The sequence below is a fragment of the Lathyrus oleraceus genome, chromosome 1 (assembly GCF_024323335.1).
Source record: "Lathyrus oleraceus cultivar Zhongwan6 chromosome 1, CAAS_Psat_ZW6_1.0, whole genome shotgun sequence".
In the NCBI taxonomy this organism is placed as follows: Eukaryota; Viridiplantae; Streptophyta; class Magnoliopsida; order Fabales; family Fabaceae; genus Lathyrus; species Lathyrus oleraceus.
In genome coordinates, this window is record NC_066579.1 from 9,241,446 (window position 1) to 9,260,507 (window position 19,062).

The 19,062-nt window shown below is 32.5% G+C and overlaps 1 protein-coding gene across 1 annotated transcript; it reads right to left on the reverse strand.

Moving 5' to 3' along the window:
• Positions 1 to 2,615: 2,615 nt before the first annotated feature.
• Positions 2,616 to 8,103, reverse strand: LOC127122572 (uncharacterized). Its single transcript, XM_051052905.1, has 9 exons — positions 6,834 to 8,103; positions 6,523 to 6,652; positions 4,364 to 4,857; positions 4,105 to 4,185; positions 3,884 to 3,988; positions 3,646 to 3,759; positions 3,465 to 3,548; positions 3,320 to 3,391; positions 2,616 to 3,247 (listed from the first exon to the last, which is right to left on the reverse strand). Exons 1-9 carry the CDS (start codon positions 7,158 to 7,160, stop codon positions 2,975 to 2,977), a joined length of 1,680 nt encoding a protein of 559 aa, XP_050908862.1. The 5' UTR covers positions 7,161 to 8,103; the 3' UTR covers positions 2,616 to 2,974.
• Positions 8,104 to 19,062: the final 10,959 nt, after the last annotated feature.

Genomic DNA, 19,062 nt, shown 5'->3' on the forward strand with positions numbered 1-19,062 from the left:
CATAGGGTTCTAATGGTTGACTACAATCTATAAGAATGACTCTCAAATTCATTCGAAATTTTAAATTCTTGGGTTCGTGTATTCATTATCTCTTGTTTTGATACTTGAAGAAACTCTATAAATCATTTCAATAGTATCTCACACTTTCTTGGTGGACTCACAAGTAAGACATGATAACATTTCTCGGATCTCAAAGCATTTATCAAAATATATTTGACTTCAAAACAAAGTTGGACTTTTCTTTTACCCTCTTCGGTCCAATCAAAACCGTGTTTATTTACTTTCTCAAAATTAAAGGAGAAGGTAGGAATAAACTGACCATTGATTAAAATTTCCCACTTTTAAAAATCATTTACAATGATAAAAGTTTCAAACATAAATTTCCATAATTCAAACCTACAACCTTCAAGCGGTGGAAGTGTATCTAAGAAAATGCCCTTGTTAAAAGAAGAAGTGTTTGAGTCATCATCCTTAGATGATTAATCTTTAAATAGAAGTTAGACTCTGATACCACTTGTTGGGCATGTGAATCTAAATACAAGAGAGGGTGAATTGTGTAGATTTGAAAAACTATTTTCAAATTGAAATGTTTAACAAAATATAAGTTTAAAATACATTTGTAAAACAAACAAGATAAAGCAGTGACAAATAGAAAATCAAATAGATGGAAATCTATCATAAATAAATAACTGAAAAGTAAAGAGTTAAGGGAAGAGAGAAAAGCACCAGAGATTTATAGAAGTCTGGTCTAATGATATGATCCACTCCTATCTCCAATAATTCCTTCTCGAGAGTTTCCACTATGTTGTGATATTTTGACAGGGTTTACCCACAAACATCCTTGCACAAGGATTGGAGTTTTACAATGGCTAACTTCCGAACCAAACATAGAGTTTTAACTACGGATACCTCACAGAAATAAAAACTTCGCTCTCAAAAACTTTAAGGTAAAAGTTTGAAAATAAGGGAAGAAGAGAGAGAGAGATATGTATTTCTAATATGATTTATGGTGTGAAATGAAGTGAATGACGTCCCTCTATTTATAGGATAAATTTTGGTTTAAAAAGGAAAAGATTCATGGCCATTTTTAATGTGGATAACTGATTAAACACATGACATAATCGATTATCAAATACAAAAATGAAAGATATTCAAAAGGATCGTTACTAATCGATTATTCACCCTAATAATTGATTATGAGGCGTTATAAAAATAGATAATCGATTAGGCCAAAGGGCTAATTGATTATACTATACAAATTTATCTCGTAAAGAACTTTTTGAGCTTTTAGGCAATTAGCTAGGCACAAAAATATTTTCTGGTTGTTTTAATAAAAAGAGAGATGTTTTCCAATTAACTGAAATTGCGTGTGTGATTTTTCTTAGTAAAATTGAGTGTTAGTCTTATATCTTTACATACACAAATCACTAGACACAGACTCAACGAGATTTAACACTTTCTATCTTTCACAACTCTGAAGTTTCTGATTCCTTACTATATTATTTTTTACTTTAACACTTCACTAGAACTTTGAATCTTCTTCTGATGAGGCTTGAGATAACTTTTCAAGATAGACATCATCACCAGGCGCATAGTTTAATCAGAGATCCCCATTGACTCCACTGAAAGCCATTGGCATAAGGTGTTGTCCGACTTTGATATATTGATCTTCAAGCACTAAAACTTGATCATCATATTAGATGACCTTTGATATCTTGATCTTGAAGCACCCAACTTGATTGACACTTCTGATAAAGACTTCACTTGAGAGTGATGTCATCATCAAAACCAAACATGTTCCTTCAAACGTCATATCTGAAAGCACATATATCCACAATAGACATATACATTACTTGTAATTTCAGACAATTATAATATTTTTGATGTCAAAATACAATAAAATTATGTTTACAGGCGAAATTATTGAATATGAATGGAAGAAATTTCAAAAAGGTTTAATGAAAAATGTTATATGAACATGAGAGAAAGGGTTTAAAAAATTATAATGCAAAAGTCGTGACAATGCGGATTCTACTCTCCAGACATTAGACATTGGGGTGCGCTCTGATATTGATAGCGTGTGGTTCATCCGGATAACAATATATAACAATATCCATATCTTTGTTTACGTAATGGTATGCTTTCGGGCTAATTTAGCCTAATAAATTGTGTGGTGCATCCGGATTGCAAAATCTTAAGAGTGCAACGATCAAAACACTAGCAAAATATAGAGTGAAGAATATAAAAAGAAATTGCAAATTGCAAAATATTAATTTTGTTTTATCATCTAAGTAGTTCATGAGATAAACACAAACTTACCAAATAAAATTTCTATACTTTTTAAAGATATAGATGCCAATAAAATATGAACATGAAAGCAAAAAGTATATTGCTTTTTCTCAATTTTATTTTCTACCCTTCACTTGCATTGCCGTGTAAATATCAAAATATTTTTTAAAAAAGAATAGTACACGCAAAATTCGAACTCTAAGAATATCACAAATAAAGAATAAAAACATTTATATTTTTATGTTGACCAACCATATACTCAGTTTAAAGAAGAAAGGAGTTTGAAGAAGAAGTAACAAAGTCTAAAATATATGTTGATGATCAAATTTGAAGGCAAATGATAATTTTTTTTATTAGCATGTATATACAAAGGACCAAGACTAGTCCTTAGTAAGCATTGAAAAAGAGTACCTTCTAATCTAACATAAGAACAACAAGAATACAAAAGGCCACATTACTTATGCTCAGTTCTGAAAACCTTAAGGAATATGAGCAATGTGTGAAACTTCTAGAAGCCAAGGTTTTTGGCTCTCTCATGACTCATCCTGTTTCGACTGTTGCTAGCTAGCAATTCCTTTTAGTTTTGATCTCAACAATCCATTTTGATTTTCTTCTACAAAATGTTTACTCCATCCAATCCCTTAGGGATAAGGCAATGAACCATGAATTTTCCCTATTGAGCTTTTCAGCACGACGTTCTTCGCCATTGTTTTTTCCCTTTCTTTTGAGGCAATTTGAATGGACTCCAACTCTTCCTGCGTTTGGAAGACTCGCAAAAGAGACCGGATGCTAAAGCCTGCTGAAGCCACAGGTCAAACGCCTCTTCGTCTTCGTCCATCATCATTTCGGCGTCCAAATCCCATGGGAATCTACTTGAATTGCAGCGCTGGCTTTTCTCTAAACCAACCATGTTTACATGAAAGCTTGGTCGATGAGTGTTAGGCCTACAAGCCATTCCCTGCAAGATATAACATTTGTCAGTCATGATGAATTATGTGTACCGAGAATATCTTTTGTAGAGTACACTGACCTGACATATAGCCCATTCCGATACGTCAAATATTTTACTCTCCGCACAAACGAAAGCACGCGGGATTTCAACCTGTGAAGACAAGATCAATGTTCAGAAACTAAATGCAAATAATGAGATGAAGTAGGGGAAACTATTTGCCTACTTTTTGAGGCCTGTCAAAAACTAAAGACCCCTTATATTCGACCCATCCATCGCCGTCCTTCGCTTGATGAAACTGACAGCAATCCTGTTTCCAGAGAAGATGAAAAATTCATGTGAAGTGGGCATGAAATTAAGAGAAAGAAGGAATTTAATAATCAGGATGTAATGGATCAAAATCAGACCTGACACCATCTTGCTTTGGCCTTACTCCTGTTGGTGCACACCCAAACGTGTGAATTACCACACTTTGTGCACTGTATCCGTCTGGATTCTTCAGAACGATATTCCGTATTATCCTGAGGAGAAAACGTGTATCATCACTATTTTTCTAATAAAGATCACTCACAAGATTCTTCGGACTCTATGTGCAGAGATCAAGTAGAATATGTCGGTCATTCACAAGAATATTGTGAGATTTACCTGATGTGAACTACTGTGGGATTTCTGGCAGACACTTTTAGCCATGGATTCTTCTTTTCTTAATTGTTCATCATAGTCTCTCTTCTTCACAGAGTCGGCAAGAACCTGGAAAAGTGTCATAATATTTATGTCTTACATATTATAACATGGAAATCATATGCATTTAATGCCTACATATCAAATATAAAGATAGCCTCTGCAGCTTTTACATAGAACTTTACCTCGTATGCACATTGAAGCTTCTTAAATGACTCGCTTGACATGGAACTGCCCATATTTTTATCAGGATGCACGAGCATAGCCTACATGATCAAATGAAAAAAGAATGGGAATATTCCTCGCAAAATATCATAAACAAGCCGGTCGGATGTTGTCTTCATTTCTATTTTGTTTCTAATAATTGATATTCTCTTAACTAATACTACTAATACTAAAAAAAAAGTGATAAAGCCTGTGAAATATTTAGATAACAATAAATACCTTTTTCCGGTATTCCTTTTTCAAAACTGCTGCGTCGATCTTTTTGTGGCGGTTAAATCCAAGGGCTTCATAATGATTCAGACTCTTCAATATCCTTCTCATTTCATCAATTGAATTTGTTTGCTCTCTAACAACTTTATTGACCAAAAGTTCTTTCTGCTTATCAACAACTGATGCGGTGACAGCGGGTGGTTTACTGGATGATTTGCATGACTGCAAATTCTCAGATTCAACCGGTGGGATAGGATATTCACACGCTTCAGCAAAGTCATCTTCTGGAACTGGTTCTGGTTGCTTCTGCTCTTCAGAATGCGGACTTTCACTCACGTTGTCAAACAATTGGAGCAGAAAATTCAAAATGTCATTTGAAAGAAATGCAAGGTTTACGGCAAGGATGACACCCAGCCATCCAACTTTTACTTGAACAGAATACATAGCATATGCGGTTCCAATTAATACCACCAAGCGTGCATGATTTAGGGAGAACAAATAACCTGCATTCGTGATTGAAAAACACAATCTATTAATATTATACCATAAAAATTTGGTTGAGAATTACTTAAGAAATATATGTGGGCTGAGCCTATATACTCGAGACGAATTTCTAATGACTTCATTATAATAACTCCTAACAAGGACAAAAAAATGAACAAATATTCTATTAAGAAACAAAAATAGATGTGTGTTTTTGCCGTCATAGAGCGAGAACTGGAACCGGGCAGAGTTTCATGAATGATGATAGCTAATAACAAACTTTTGAATCAAATAGAGACATTAAGCATATGTTTGGATGCACATCCATTTCTCATTTCTTGCATCCTGGTGCACTTTCATCGTGGAAGCGTAGAAGCTAGGAATTGTGGAGTTTGATGCATGAGCATCCTGACTATAAAATCCCAGTTTTCCAAACACACTCTAAATAGAAGCCAAGCCCCTTGGTATACAACTGTAAAATGAAGAAACATCAATGACCAATACAAAGGAGTGGTAGTCATACAATTGAAGCATATTGCCTCAAGTATGAACATATTTATTGTATCCATGGTGGAAGCTGGCATGTAGAGAGAAGACAAGTAGATCCTGTAGTAAGGAGAGTAGTTCAGATGGAAGGTGGTCAAACTGCTAAAACTGCTAGAGGTAGAGGAAAGACTTAAAAAAACTACTGGAGGAACTATTAAAAATGAACTTGAGATTAATGAGTTGGATAGAAGCATGGTTTTTATAGAACATTATGGCAGAGTTTGATCCATGTAGTTGACCCCACTTAATAGGATAAGGCTTAGTTGTTGTAGTTGCAATGTTGTCAAACACAAATCCTACCTAGGACAGGAAGGAAGAGAGAAAGATTGTAACTTAAGGACTGTAGCACAGATCATATGATCCTACCTAAAATACAAATTAGAACTAATCTACGCTATTTTTTAATGGCAAATTGTTAGTAGTTAATTGTTAGTATTATGTTTACACCATTGTCCGGTCTTGAACCCTGGGCCTCCAACTCCTTTTAACCCACTAATCTAAGCTAATTAGAGCTATCTAACAACGTAAACGATGAAAATGGGCCAAACCTAAACAAGCATACAACAGAAAATAGAACACAATAAATAGGCTAAGCCCAACCTTGAACAAAAATAAAACAAATTGACAAATAGCAAAATAATAACATATCTAACACTAAAAGGCTCCATCTAGAGTCATAAAGTCCAGAAACTCAACGGTGGCCATTAGATGATACTGCGTCAGAGCAGATGGAAAGAAGGCCATCCACAGTCAACCACAGGAGGGATTGGCCACAAGGTGCGGTGATAAAGAGGAAGCAGTGCAACGTCATGGCAGAGCCTGCGCAAAGCAGAAGTGGTGGAAAAGGTGTCGCAGGGCTAAAGGGGTGCTTCAGTTCGGCCCAGCTCAATAAGGCTTTACGAGGGTCATCCGATTTGATTGCAATTCAAATTTGTTCTCAACAGCTCCTGATCCCATAGGTAATCCAGCACGGTTTAGGGGCAAAAATTCATAGTATTGTGCGATCCTACCAAATTGCTCACAATTTTAACAGTGGAGTGAAAACAATATGATAAAACAATCGGCACGTTTTCTCTTATTTTATCGTGGTCACTAAGACAACATGTCTGAAAATCAGAACGATAATAAAAGTATCATACCTCCAACTATGAGTAACAATCCTGTGATCCAGAAGTTAGCATACATCCACAAAATAAGAATAGCAAAAAGCCCTACGATAAAAAGCCCAGGAGTATAACCCAAGTATTGGATCGCAACACCAGCAGTAACCTGAAGCATTCAATTGAACCGTGAGAAGCACTGAATTCTTTGCAAAAGTATTAGTTACCGAATTGAACTAATGCAAACACATCTATAAATAAAAATCTACCATGATATTTAGAACTCATTTTAGCCTAATTACAAGAACAGCAATAACAAAGATTCAGACAGGTTGAAAACAAATACATACCATACTCACAAGCACATAAACCAAGCAATACATCGAAGTCAGACTAAGAAAGCAGCTCCACATTATAAGCAAGAGCATCACCGAACCAAACCTAATGAACGATTGAAACCCCCTTAGAGCAGAATCCTTCCAAAAAATCAATGATAACCTAAGTAAGCTCCCCAACTTTGAGCAACCCTTACACACCGTAGGCCAATGCCTTTCCATAAACATCGCAGTTCTGTCTCTACAACACACTACCACAGTTCGAGCCCGCCAACAGGCATCTTTTCGGGACCTAACCCATTGCCAAACTTGATTGAACAACCCTATGTCCTCCATCACCATGGCCTCCTTAGATTCCACCGCGAGAAACCCCAATTCTATGACTAAAACTAAAACATCATCAAAAGCTATTGACAACCATCACCATGAATCCAATGACCCTTATATCCAAAATTTTCTGATGCTAAATCATTAATGCTACCCATAAAATAAACCAGCCTGATCTACCAAATTACACTAAATTAATAAAACCAACTACTCCAACACCATAAATAAAAGAGAGAAATTTCACGGGTTTCACAAGTAAAAATGAGCCGAAATTCAAAAGAAAAAAAAGAAAGCAAAATGGATCAAAAGAGAACAATGTGCGAGTCCATGATAGCACTAAATACTATCTATCACGTTCAAAAGTGAAGTAAATTGCTTCCAAAATAAGCTTCCAAAAAAAGCAACCACTGTTCATAAAAGCCCCCAAAACAAAAGAACACAAAGCAACATCTTATCAAGTAGATAAAAACCCTCCCTTTTTACACAAAACACAATGTGATTCCTCTACACTTTATCCACGACCCCACTGAAAAATCTAGCACTAGAAACCTTGACCCTTTAACCCATTTAAGACCAAACACTACAAAAATCCATCAAAGGAATGAACTTGAAAGTGACCCAGTAATAATGGAAACCCTAAAATCTGAATGAAAGAGAGACTATGAAGTTGGGTGAAGAAGATCAAGGTTGAAACTTTGAAGCACAGTAAAAAGGGGTTTCAAAAGGGGAAGAGAAATGAAGCAGAATAATGGATTTGGATTGAATGAGAAAACCTTGGATTTTCTATACTTAATTTATTTTTTTCTTCTCTCTATGAGAGATTGCTTGTGAAAAAGTGTTGAAAAGTTTTGTGAGAGAGTTGGTTTTGTTGCAGAGAGGATGAGAGAGAAAGAGAGATGGATTGATGTGGAGAGAGAAAGAAATTGACATCATTTTTATAAAATTTTAATCATTTAGTTTGCTTTGTGGATTAGGGTTGGAGATGTGTAATAATGAGGGAGTGGGGTCATGTCCAAACATTGAGTTTCCATTAATATTCTTCAATTAATCTTATTTCAAAATTTGGCACTTTTTTAAGTTTAATATCTAACCATCTTTATCAAGCTCAATTAGTTAAAATTTACCACTTCTCTTCTATGAGAAAAAGTAAGGAGGTTTCTATTATAGGAAAAAGTTGTAAGAAATGATGATATTAATGTTAATAAAGTTTTAAATTGATTAAGCTAATTAAATTAATTTTAATTTTATTTGAAATTAATTAAATCAATCAATATAGGTCAATTGATGGGTATTTTAAAAAGTTTTGAAAATTCTACTATCAATATATGTCATAATATTCGTAATTGAATCCAAGAATTATATATATATATATATATATATATATATATATATATATATATATATATATATATATATATATATATATATATATATATATATATATATATATATAATCTAAAATTGACTCTAAAATAATGGTTGATGATGTGCTCAAAAAAAATTAGATAAAAAAAATTATTGTAAATATATTTTAGACTTTTTTTTAAATTTCAATATTGTTCTTTTAAAAAGAATTCTTAGAGATCTTCTTTTAGAACCTTTAAGACGACATATATGAAAGTTATTTAGTCTTGTACTATTTCATCTTATTAGTTTTGCAATCTTAAATTTTTAAAACACATAAAAATATTTTTTAAAAAAATTATTAAGTGCAAACAACTGTAATTTAGTTTTAATTATTTAACAATATATCACATATATTTAATTTTATAATATATTTTTTATATTTTTTTACATTATTATGTAGGATTTTAGAAACTTTGAATTTGTTGTCATGTTTTTTTTTGGTAAGGAGGATAATTGTAGAAAGATCCTTTTAGAATTCATTTTCATTACTACATAAATATGTTTGTATATCCCTCATTTTTAGAAATATTTATTTTTTATTTTTATTTTTCAATCAAATATACAAAAACTACTAAATATGGTAGGATAACTCAAAATATCATTGTTCATCGAAAGAAATTGCATCTTAAGTTGGCCTAGACTTATCGTCTCGAACTCATGGTTCTCAATATGACTCAAGGCAGACATCTCAGAATGAAGAAAATATGGTATACCCTCTACTACAAACTTAAGCCAAATGTTTATCCATGTTTAATGAAGGATTGTATTGTCGGTCTCACAAAAAATCGTGTTATTGGACTCAGCCTAAAGTTGAGCCTCAGGCACTAGCTCTGGCTTCAGTCCGCACCAGTAGAACTTTTCGATGAACCATCAACCTATCTTGGTTGCCATTTTATGAGAAACATGTTTCTCATTGTAATTTTGACGTATCAGTTATACAACAACAATAAATACGCCTTGTCCCACTAAATGGGACCAGTTGCATGGACTAACTTTTATCATAATATTTTATTCAAGATTATGCTACTATCCAAATCGTTAATCTCGGGAAAAAAATTAATAAATTCTCTTATAGTCTTTCTAACTCGTCATCTTCCTCTAATTGTTTAAGTCTTCACCATCTTATCAACTCTCCTTAATACATAAGAGGGTTAGTTTGTATCAACTTTAAAAATATATTTTTTCTTTGTATTTTTAAAAATGGACTTTATAAAACCGTTTTTCAAAATATTACAAGTTTTTTTATATTCATTTTTTCTAAATTGAAAAACTAATTTTGATATTCTATAACATAAACATAAATTATTGAAGATCAAAATATAATCGAAATCCTAATTTTTGTATCTCAAAAATGATTTTTATGAAAACCTATTTGAAATAACTTCAAAGTTAAGTGATTTTTTGAAATTTTGATACCCAAAAAAAGTTTTAATAAAATGATAAAATATCTAAAATAACATTTTAAGAATAACTATTAAAACAAATTTTCATTTGAAGCTTTTATGAAAACTTTCTTTGTAAATTTTTTTTACCCAGAATTATGTTACACTATAAAAAATATTTTTTTAAAAGTCAAAACAAACAGACTCATAATTTACGGGTCTTCTCTCTAAATGCCCAAACTATCTAAGTCCATTTTTCACCGTCTTCTTCATTTTAGGTGTTACCCCAACACTCACTAATACTACTTTTATTTCTAATTCTATTATATAAAGTCTTACCACACATCTATTTCAGCTACCCAGGTTGAATCTGATGGTTTACATCCTCTTCTATTTCTCAATCACTCTGTATTACATACCTAATATATTTAAAATGTGTGACCTCGGGAATGATATGGTCTCTAAGTTTCACATATAGGTTTGACACACTTCTTCTTTTGTTGAACTTACATTCCATATACTACATCTTACTTCTGCTTAGACAAAAAAAATGTGTTTCTAAAACTCATATCGAAGTCTCCAACCTCTCAATTAAATACTCATTCGACTCTCCAAGTAGAACTATATCATCTACAAAAAGTTGCATCTCAGTGCTAGCTTTTAGATGTGTTCCATGAGTACATCTAAAATAAAGGTAAAAGACAGGGGATTATGGTTGAACCTTGATGCAAACCTATTATAATTGGGAAATCGTATGTCTCTCCAACTTGTGTTTGCACACTAGCCGATACCCCTTCATACATATTTGGATAGCTCGAATAAATGAAATCATAACCCTTTTCTTCTATATGGTTTTCCATAAAATCTCTCTAGGCACTCTATCATACGCCTTGTCCAAATCAATAAAAATTAAGTGTCAGTTTTGTTGGTCCAATCATAAAACCAAATTGATTTCCAATTACTCGAGTCTCTTTTCTTTCAATCACTTTTTCTATAACTTCATGATATAAGTCATAATTTTACCCCCCTATAATTATGTACACAACTTCTTCTTTTTGACATTGTGACACACTAAAGTGTGTTATCCATGACCGAAAGATATTTGCACTAGTGCAACCTGATGAGGTATGGTTTCAAAATTCACTTACTCGTTTGGTTTGAAATATTTCTTACATGTTGCATATACTTATAAAAACCATAAATTATTGTTAATGTTTGATGAGATATGGCACTTTGAGACATCGTCATTTCATCTATTTATTCATTATATAACCTTCACCCTAGAGTGATTCCCATGTATACTCCATATGCCTATCACATACCTATCATCTATTAGATCATATTATTATTCATAGGTCCAAGGTGATAGACTTGTTGATTGATGAGTTGTGAGTTACACACGAGGACATTGAAAAAGAGATTATTTATACCCAAAGATGTCATACAATTATTAAATGGATGCATAAATTGTACACCTATCATTTGATATCCTTTTTCCCATCATATAAGTGTTAAGCGCATTGAGCATCACTATATATATATGTCATTAAAACTTACTTCTTGTACTTAATTGACACGTTTATCTTTGTTGATAAGAGTGTAATATATATGATGTAATGTACCTGGGAGACTTCACAGATGTAGACAATATTCATGAGTTTTATTGGGGAGGTATATGTCTTATTCACTTGCACACCCAATAGGATGGTGCAATTAAGTTTAAGACAAAAGAATTGGCAAGAAATACTTGTCTTCTTCAAGTAATATTCAAAACTTATATAATAAGTTCTTTACATAACTTCTAATATTTTTCTTGTAGCCTATTTCCAGGTATGGATACTACATCATTTCCAACTATTACTTTGGGAAGTTTGCACCGACTAAGACAACAAGTTTCCCTGGGCCTATATGCTTTCTCCATAATGAGGTATTCCTCTACTAACTCGAATAGACGTATTGTATACCATATTTTGGTGGGTGATATTTTGTCTCCATTAACTGCTCATTGTCAAATATAGGTGTTTGCATGTCGGTTTGGTTTGGTTTCAATAGAATTTGATGTCTAACCCAAAAAAAAAATCATATTTATTCGTTTAGAATGGATTTTTCACATTTTTTCAATAAAGCGCAAACCAAACTAATTTGATACTAGCTTGCATATACACTAAAGAATATAACATACATAATGAGCTAATACACCAGTGTACTTGCAAATACTTTAAAGCTAATATTGAAAAGAATAACTTGCATAATTTATCAGATAATGTTTAGTGATCAGACTTTAAACAATACTTCAATATTCGGTGTTGTTCCTTTTGGATTGGTTGCATTAGGCAAAACAACATATGTACATAATGATTTTAGGCAACACATGGAAAATGATGTTCCAACATGTGTTTCATCATTTGAGTTTGTTGCAAAAAAAGAGTCGTTGACTAAAGTGTTTGACATGACTAGTTGCAAGAGCTGTTTGGCTAAAGTGCTTGACAAAACTAGTTAAGCAATAGGCTGAAGGATTGGTTTCTGATTGTCTTCTAATGTTCTTTAGAAGTGTTGAGGTACTGACTTCTTCAGATGATCCAGAGTTTTACTTTTAGGGGGAAAGTGTGTGTTAATAATCCAAAATCATTTGAAAAAATATTTGATTTGTTTTAGTCAAAGAAGATTGATTAAATGTACCTTGAAGGAAGATTTTTTTCCAAGAAATACTCTACAAAAAAGACCTTTAAGAAGAAGAGTCGTTTTGGATGCTCTAGTGTGATATATGGAGCACGATGTTCCAACATGTTTGTTACAACATCTGGTATTCATCAACAAGACATATGTTATTATATGTTGTAACATTTATTGCAGTTGTGGTTCAGTATTTTTTTTAATCCAAGATTCACTCTTCAAAGAAGAACATGTATTCATGGAGAAGAAGTCATTTGGATGTTCTTGTGCAACATGTGGAACACAATATTCCAGCATATGTGCAGTGCAACATCTGACCCTGGTTCAGCAAGTCAATATTGTTGTATTTTTGGAGCAAAAATCTGGTTAAGATTCTATCAGATTCAATAATGTATTTGTGCAATGCGTTTGTGTGATTTGTTTGATAGTTGTTGAAGATAAAATTAATTAAAATGGAGATTTAAGTCTTAATTTAAATTAATAATAAATCATATCTTTTGTTGGAGAACTTTTTGGAGCAAATCAAATCCAACAAGATTCTGCTATTATTTTGGGTGAAATTAAATCAGAAAGCCAAGAAAAAAATCCCAGGATTGCATTGCTATTTAAGGAGACTCAAACCTCATTTTTTGAGTGTGAAAGTTTCGAAGATACCTTGTGTTAGGGTTTATGTTTCGAGCCTTTGTTTGTGCACCATTCTAGCGCCTCCTTTCATATCATAAGTCATAGACTTTGGTTTAATTGAGTTGTAAACTTTGTTCGAAAATGTTAAGTCTATAAACTTGAGAACATAGTATTTATTGTATTCCACTCTAATGCCCTAATATGATTAGTGTTGAATCTTTATGTACACCTCTATGTTTCAGTAACTTGGTATATAAGGTTTGTCCTAGTTGAGTTGTAACATTCAACATTGTTCATTGAGTTGTAAACACCATTCACGGGTTGTGTGATTGAGAAAAAAATGAGTAGGTGTCATACCCCAAAATTTGCCTGTTAATTTTTATGATAAATTGATTCATGCATGACATTCATTTCACATTTGCATTCATTTATTAGCATACATTCTCATATAAATTATAAATTTTAATTTATTTATTATGTGATACAGATATAAAAAATAATAATGATTTTGGTTATCTGTATGATATAAATAAATTATATATATAAAAATAAAATAGTTTTAATTTAATGATAAATAAAAATAGATTTGAATTTTAATTGTATAATTAAAATTTTAAATTAATTTTATTTGTTAAAGCTCATTAAGTTATAATAACTATTTTTTATAATTTAGTGACTCATGTTCCATTTATTCATTATTTATAAATAGTATTTATTTAGTAATTCACGTTTTTTACTTAATAAAATTTATTTATAAGAGTAACATTTTTTTAAAAGCCCATAAATTATAAAATAATTTTGGTTGATATAAGTAAGAATAATTTTGATTTTTTTAAATGATGAAAGTAAAAATAGAAATATGTTTAAATTTTAATTCAATTATGTAACTAAAATTTAAATTAATTTATATTTGTTAAAAGTCATTTAAATTATTCATTATTTATAATAATATTTGTATAAATATTTATTTATAATAATAGATATTTAAGACCAAATCCAGACCAAAAATATATAAATAATCATAGTATTATTTATCATATGATGGTTTTGTTTTATAAAAATAATTTTGGCTCTAATTTAATAACAAAAATTTAAATTTTAATTGTGCAAAATGTTAGAGCTAACTCTCCTAAATTATATGGTGAGATCCTAAAATATAGGAAGGGATCCAAATATTTAGCAAGGTTAAACCCTAATCCACACCATTATAAATACTTCATATGGCTGCAGCGAGAGGGGGAGGAGGACGAAAAAGAGGAGAGATACAGCAGAAGGAGATACATAAGGCAAGGTTTGCATGATTAAAGAATTATATCTGTCATTTAATTATTATTATATGAGTGTTGTTTCTAGCATGATTATGTTTATTTCACATGCTGTTATTACATAATAATGATGATGATGATATAATGGTGATAATATAGATCCTTGATTGTCTTTAACATGTATGTGTAAGGTTTGTTTTATCATTATCACTTGCGGTAAAAAGAACTAATACATGAGTAAAATAATATAAGCTTCTTGATTTGTGCATGACTATTTTTATTATTGCATGATGATTACATATGATCTTATTTTATGTGTGTGGTTTGATATAAGATGAAGGTACAGGTTTGTTGTATTCACATGAAAGAAACAGCAGGAGAAAAAATAAAGTAGCTTGCCGTAAGAGAGAAAGCTGTAACATGCATGGTGGTGTTGTGTCAAAATGGAAAAATCCATGTAGAATTTATATATATTTTAATGAAGACGAATAAATAACGAATGGACCAACATGGTTCGTTGGTAGCTCCCCCCTCACTGCAACATAGAGGTCCTGGATTCGAGCCCCCAGGACTAAGACTACTTACTTCTCGATAACCATAAGTGAGTTAAGCAATTAAGAGCCCATGGATAACCATGGATATAAAGGGTGCTAACACCTTCCCTTTGTGGCGACTCTTGATATCCGCAACATTGCTTTTCAAAGCAAAAACACAGAGTCAGTTCACCGTATCACGGTAGGTTCACATATTTATGGGGGATCCTTAAACCTTGGAAGACCATGAAGGTGTGAAAAACACAAGGTGATTTCGCCAGTCCATTCTCCATTGTGCTTCTGAACCAGACTCTAAAAGATAATTTCAAAGAGAACCAAGCTCTGTACTTCAAAAAGGTTAACCAGGAAAGTGTTCTTTCATTTTGATTTTATCTTTTTAGGATTATACATCACAGGGGGGACTTTGTGCTTCTGTAAGATGTATTCGTATGTGATTACCCTGTATAAAATTGTTCATCAAAATACATGTTTTTGTCATCATAAAAAAGGGGGACATTGTTAGAACAAGATTTGGTTTTGCATCTATACGTTGAGTTTTGATGATAACGATGTTGTATTTGTATGAGAACGGATTTGGTACCCTAATGGTTTGTTATTGTATAGCTTTAACAAGCAGTTCTAATTTTGAGTATATGACATGCAACGACATCAGTTTCTGAACATTATGTTCCAAATTCCGCTTCAGCTTAGGACATTCATTTTTGTAGTGGCCTGACTCCTTGCATTCAAAGCAGGTAACTTCGTTACCAGAACCTTGCATCTTCGTTCCATACGAAGAATCGGAATGACCAGTAGTCCTTCTAACTCCTCTGAACTTCCCTTGCCCATTCTACTTGTATTTCTAGAGTCTGTTGACCCTCTTAGAAATTAAGGACAACTCATTATCATTTTCTAAGTCTTCATCAGAAGTACCTGGTTCTTCCTCGACTTGATAAGCTCTTGCCTTCTCAGGATTAGACTTTAGAGAAACATATTTATATCGCTTTTAAGGTTTATCTTCCTCGAGTTCAATCTCGTGGCTTCTCAAAAAACTAACTAGTTCTTCAAGACTGATACTATTAAGATCGTTTGTCAGCTTCAAAGTAGTTACCATAGGTATCCATTTTTTAGGGAGACTTTTGATTATCTTTTTTACATGGTCTGCTGTAGATTATCCTTTGTCCAGAACTTTCAGTCCTGCAACAAGCATCTGAAATCTTGAGAACATAGTCTCAACGGTTTCATCATCTTCTATTCTGAATGTTTTGTACTTCTGGATTAAGTCAAAAGCCTTTGTCTCATTTACTTGAGCATTCCCCTCAAGAATCATCCTCAGAGAGTCAAATATGGATTTGGAATAATCTTTGTTTGTTATCTTCTCATACTCAATATAAGAGATAACATTTAGCAATATTGTTTCGGCCTTGTGATGATTTTTGAAGTCCTTATTCTGTTGATCTGTCATTGCAGTTCTTGCTATATTATTTCCTTCGGCAGTAACTGGGTGAACGTAGCCATCAACTACAAGATCCCAGATATCAACATCATAACCAAGAAAGAAACTTTTGATTCTATCTTTCCAATAGTCAAATCTCTCACCATCAAAGATTGGTGGTTTAGAACTGTAATGATCTTTTTCATTATTGATAATAATGTTAGCAGCGTTAGCAGAAGCCATTGTTTCTCACACAAACTGGATCGGTACTTAACACGGTGAAATGTTGATAAATACAAAAGGGGGGCTTGAATTGGGTTTTAAATACAAAAGCTTTTTACCAACTCAAAAACACCACTTAAATGTTAATAACAAAGAGATAAAAACATAAGTATTTTTATCCTGGTTCGCTTGAAACTCAAAGCTACTTCAGTCCACCCGTGAAGGTGACTTTGCCTTATACACAAGGACTTAATCCATTGTAATTAACTGATTACAATAATCAAAAAGAATAACCTTCTTTGTCTTCACAAGGATCCGACTATACCCTAGTCTCCTTAAGGAATCACAAAGAGTACTCTCCTTTGTCTTCTCAAGGATCCGATTATACCCTAGTCTCCTTAAGGAATCAAACAAACAATTTGAATAATATTTTTATGTGTTACAAGTTTCTTCTACACAAGTAGATTTTACACAAATGAATTACAAATACTTAAAGAAAAACTGTATACAAAGTTGATAGCTTTTCACAAAGAAATAGACTTGTCAAATTGTTGGAGCGCTTCAACATTCAACATTCAACATTTTCTTTAAGTCTCCAAGCCCCACTTATATACCATAAGAAAAGAGCCTATTGGAGGGAAAAACAAGGAAACCAAATAGAGCAGTTGTCCACTATTAGATAGGTTAAAGGAATGATACTACGTATTGTCCTTTACTCATAAATTCAGTCACATGTGTGATGAATAGTATTGTCTTTGCCCATGATATCAGGTAGTGGAAAAAATATTTGATTTGTACTATGTACTATTTAATCACGTACCTATTTGATCTTATCTTCAAGTTATTTGACTTCTGATGAAAGTTGATGAAGCATGAAATGAAGAAACATACAACTGGATTCAAAAACTTCGGAACCCTCAGTCAGAATTTTAACAGTGTTAGCAGTCTGACTTGAGATCTTCAGTATCTTCAGAATCTTCAGAGTCTTCAGAATCTATAGTTAGAACCATGATAACCTCAACGTCTGACTTGAGATCTTCATAATCTTAAACTTAGTAATAGAACTTCAGAAGCTTGACTTATTAGAGTCACGTCCAAAAGCATAAGTAGAGAGAGTATTGCAGCAACAACCTAGCATTTCTTCAAAAACTTCTTACGAGTGAATCAACACAAAAGCAGAAAAAACATTATAGCAGCAACTTGATATCTTTCAGAACTTCTCATGATTAGCGTAAAAGTGGATTTTGGAACACAATGTTCAGAAACTGATGATGTTGCACGTCATATACTCAGAATTAGAATTGGTTATTTAAGTTGCACAATAACAAACCATTAGGGTACCAAAATTATTCTCACACAAATACAACATTATTATCATCAAAACTCAAGGTATAGATGCAAAACCAAATCTTGTTCTAACATACCATGTTTCAGACATCATGGAAGATATGTTAGAAACTAAAACTAAACTTTGGTGTAGAGAGCTTGAGGGTTGTTGCAGAGAAAGTCGTCATATGCGTATTGATCTTAATGCTAAATAAGGAAGTAGTCTTGAAGTTTGTCTCCATGAGAAGCAAACTAAGATTTCATACAAAAGGGTTCAATATCTTACTTCTGAGTTACCACATATGGATTTACGAGACTCGAGTAAGGAGTTTCCATTGAAGTGATGGTTGGTGGGCAAGTTGGAGGTCCTTTCAGCACTAAACAACCAATAATGGTTCAGAAGAAGAATATGGATTATGGCATTCATTCTCATAGGATTGGAGTCTTGATTAACCAAAAACATTACAGTGTGTTTGGTAAAACTGGAGTTGGTGTTAATCTTAGGTCTTGAATTCCAACTATATTTTGTATGTAAAATATGTTCCAAATATTTCTCTCCACGACACTCCATATAAGTCTGATCTGAGTGCTGATGGAGTTGTGATTGATGTCCCACTCATGTATGGGCCATTGAGAAATCATCATCTTAAGAATTTTGGTGAGGAGACTCATAAAACCAATATGGGAAATCAAGATGATGATACAGATGTGTCAAACAACCTATCTAACATGTTGACTGAGTCTCAAATGCATAAGGAAGATGATGAGTATATTATTATGTACATTAATGGTCAAAGACCACACAAACAAACAAAGTATATACAAGCAAGATATATCACATAATATGGTCCAAGTGGACAAAGTGAAAAGGCATTAATATAAACAATTAGAATGGTATAAATAATGGAAAATGAATTAGAGCTTAAAAATTAAAGTGCATTAAAATAAAAGACTTGAAATTAAATGTTAGTTGTTAATGAGTTAGAAGTTAGTATTGTTTTGCTTTTGCTTTTTAAGTCATTCTTTGGAGAACACTCAACCCATTTATCA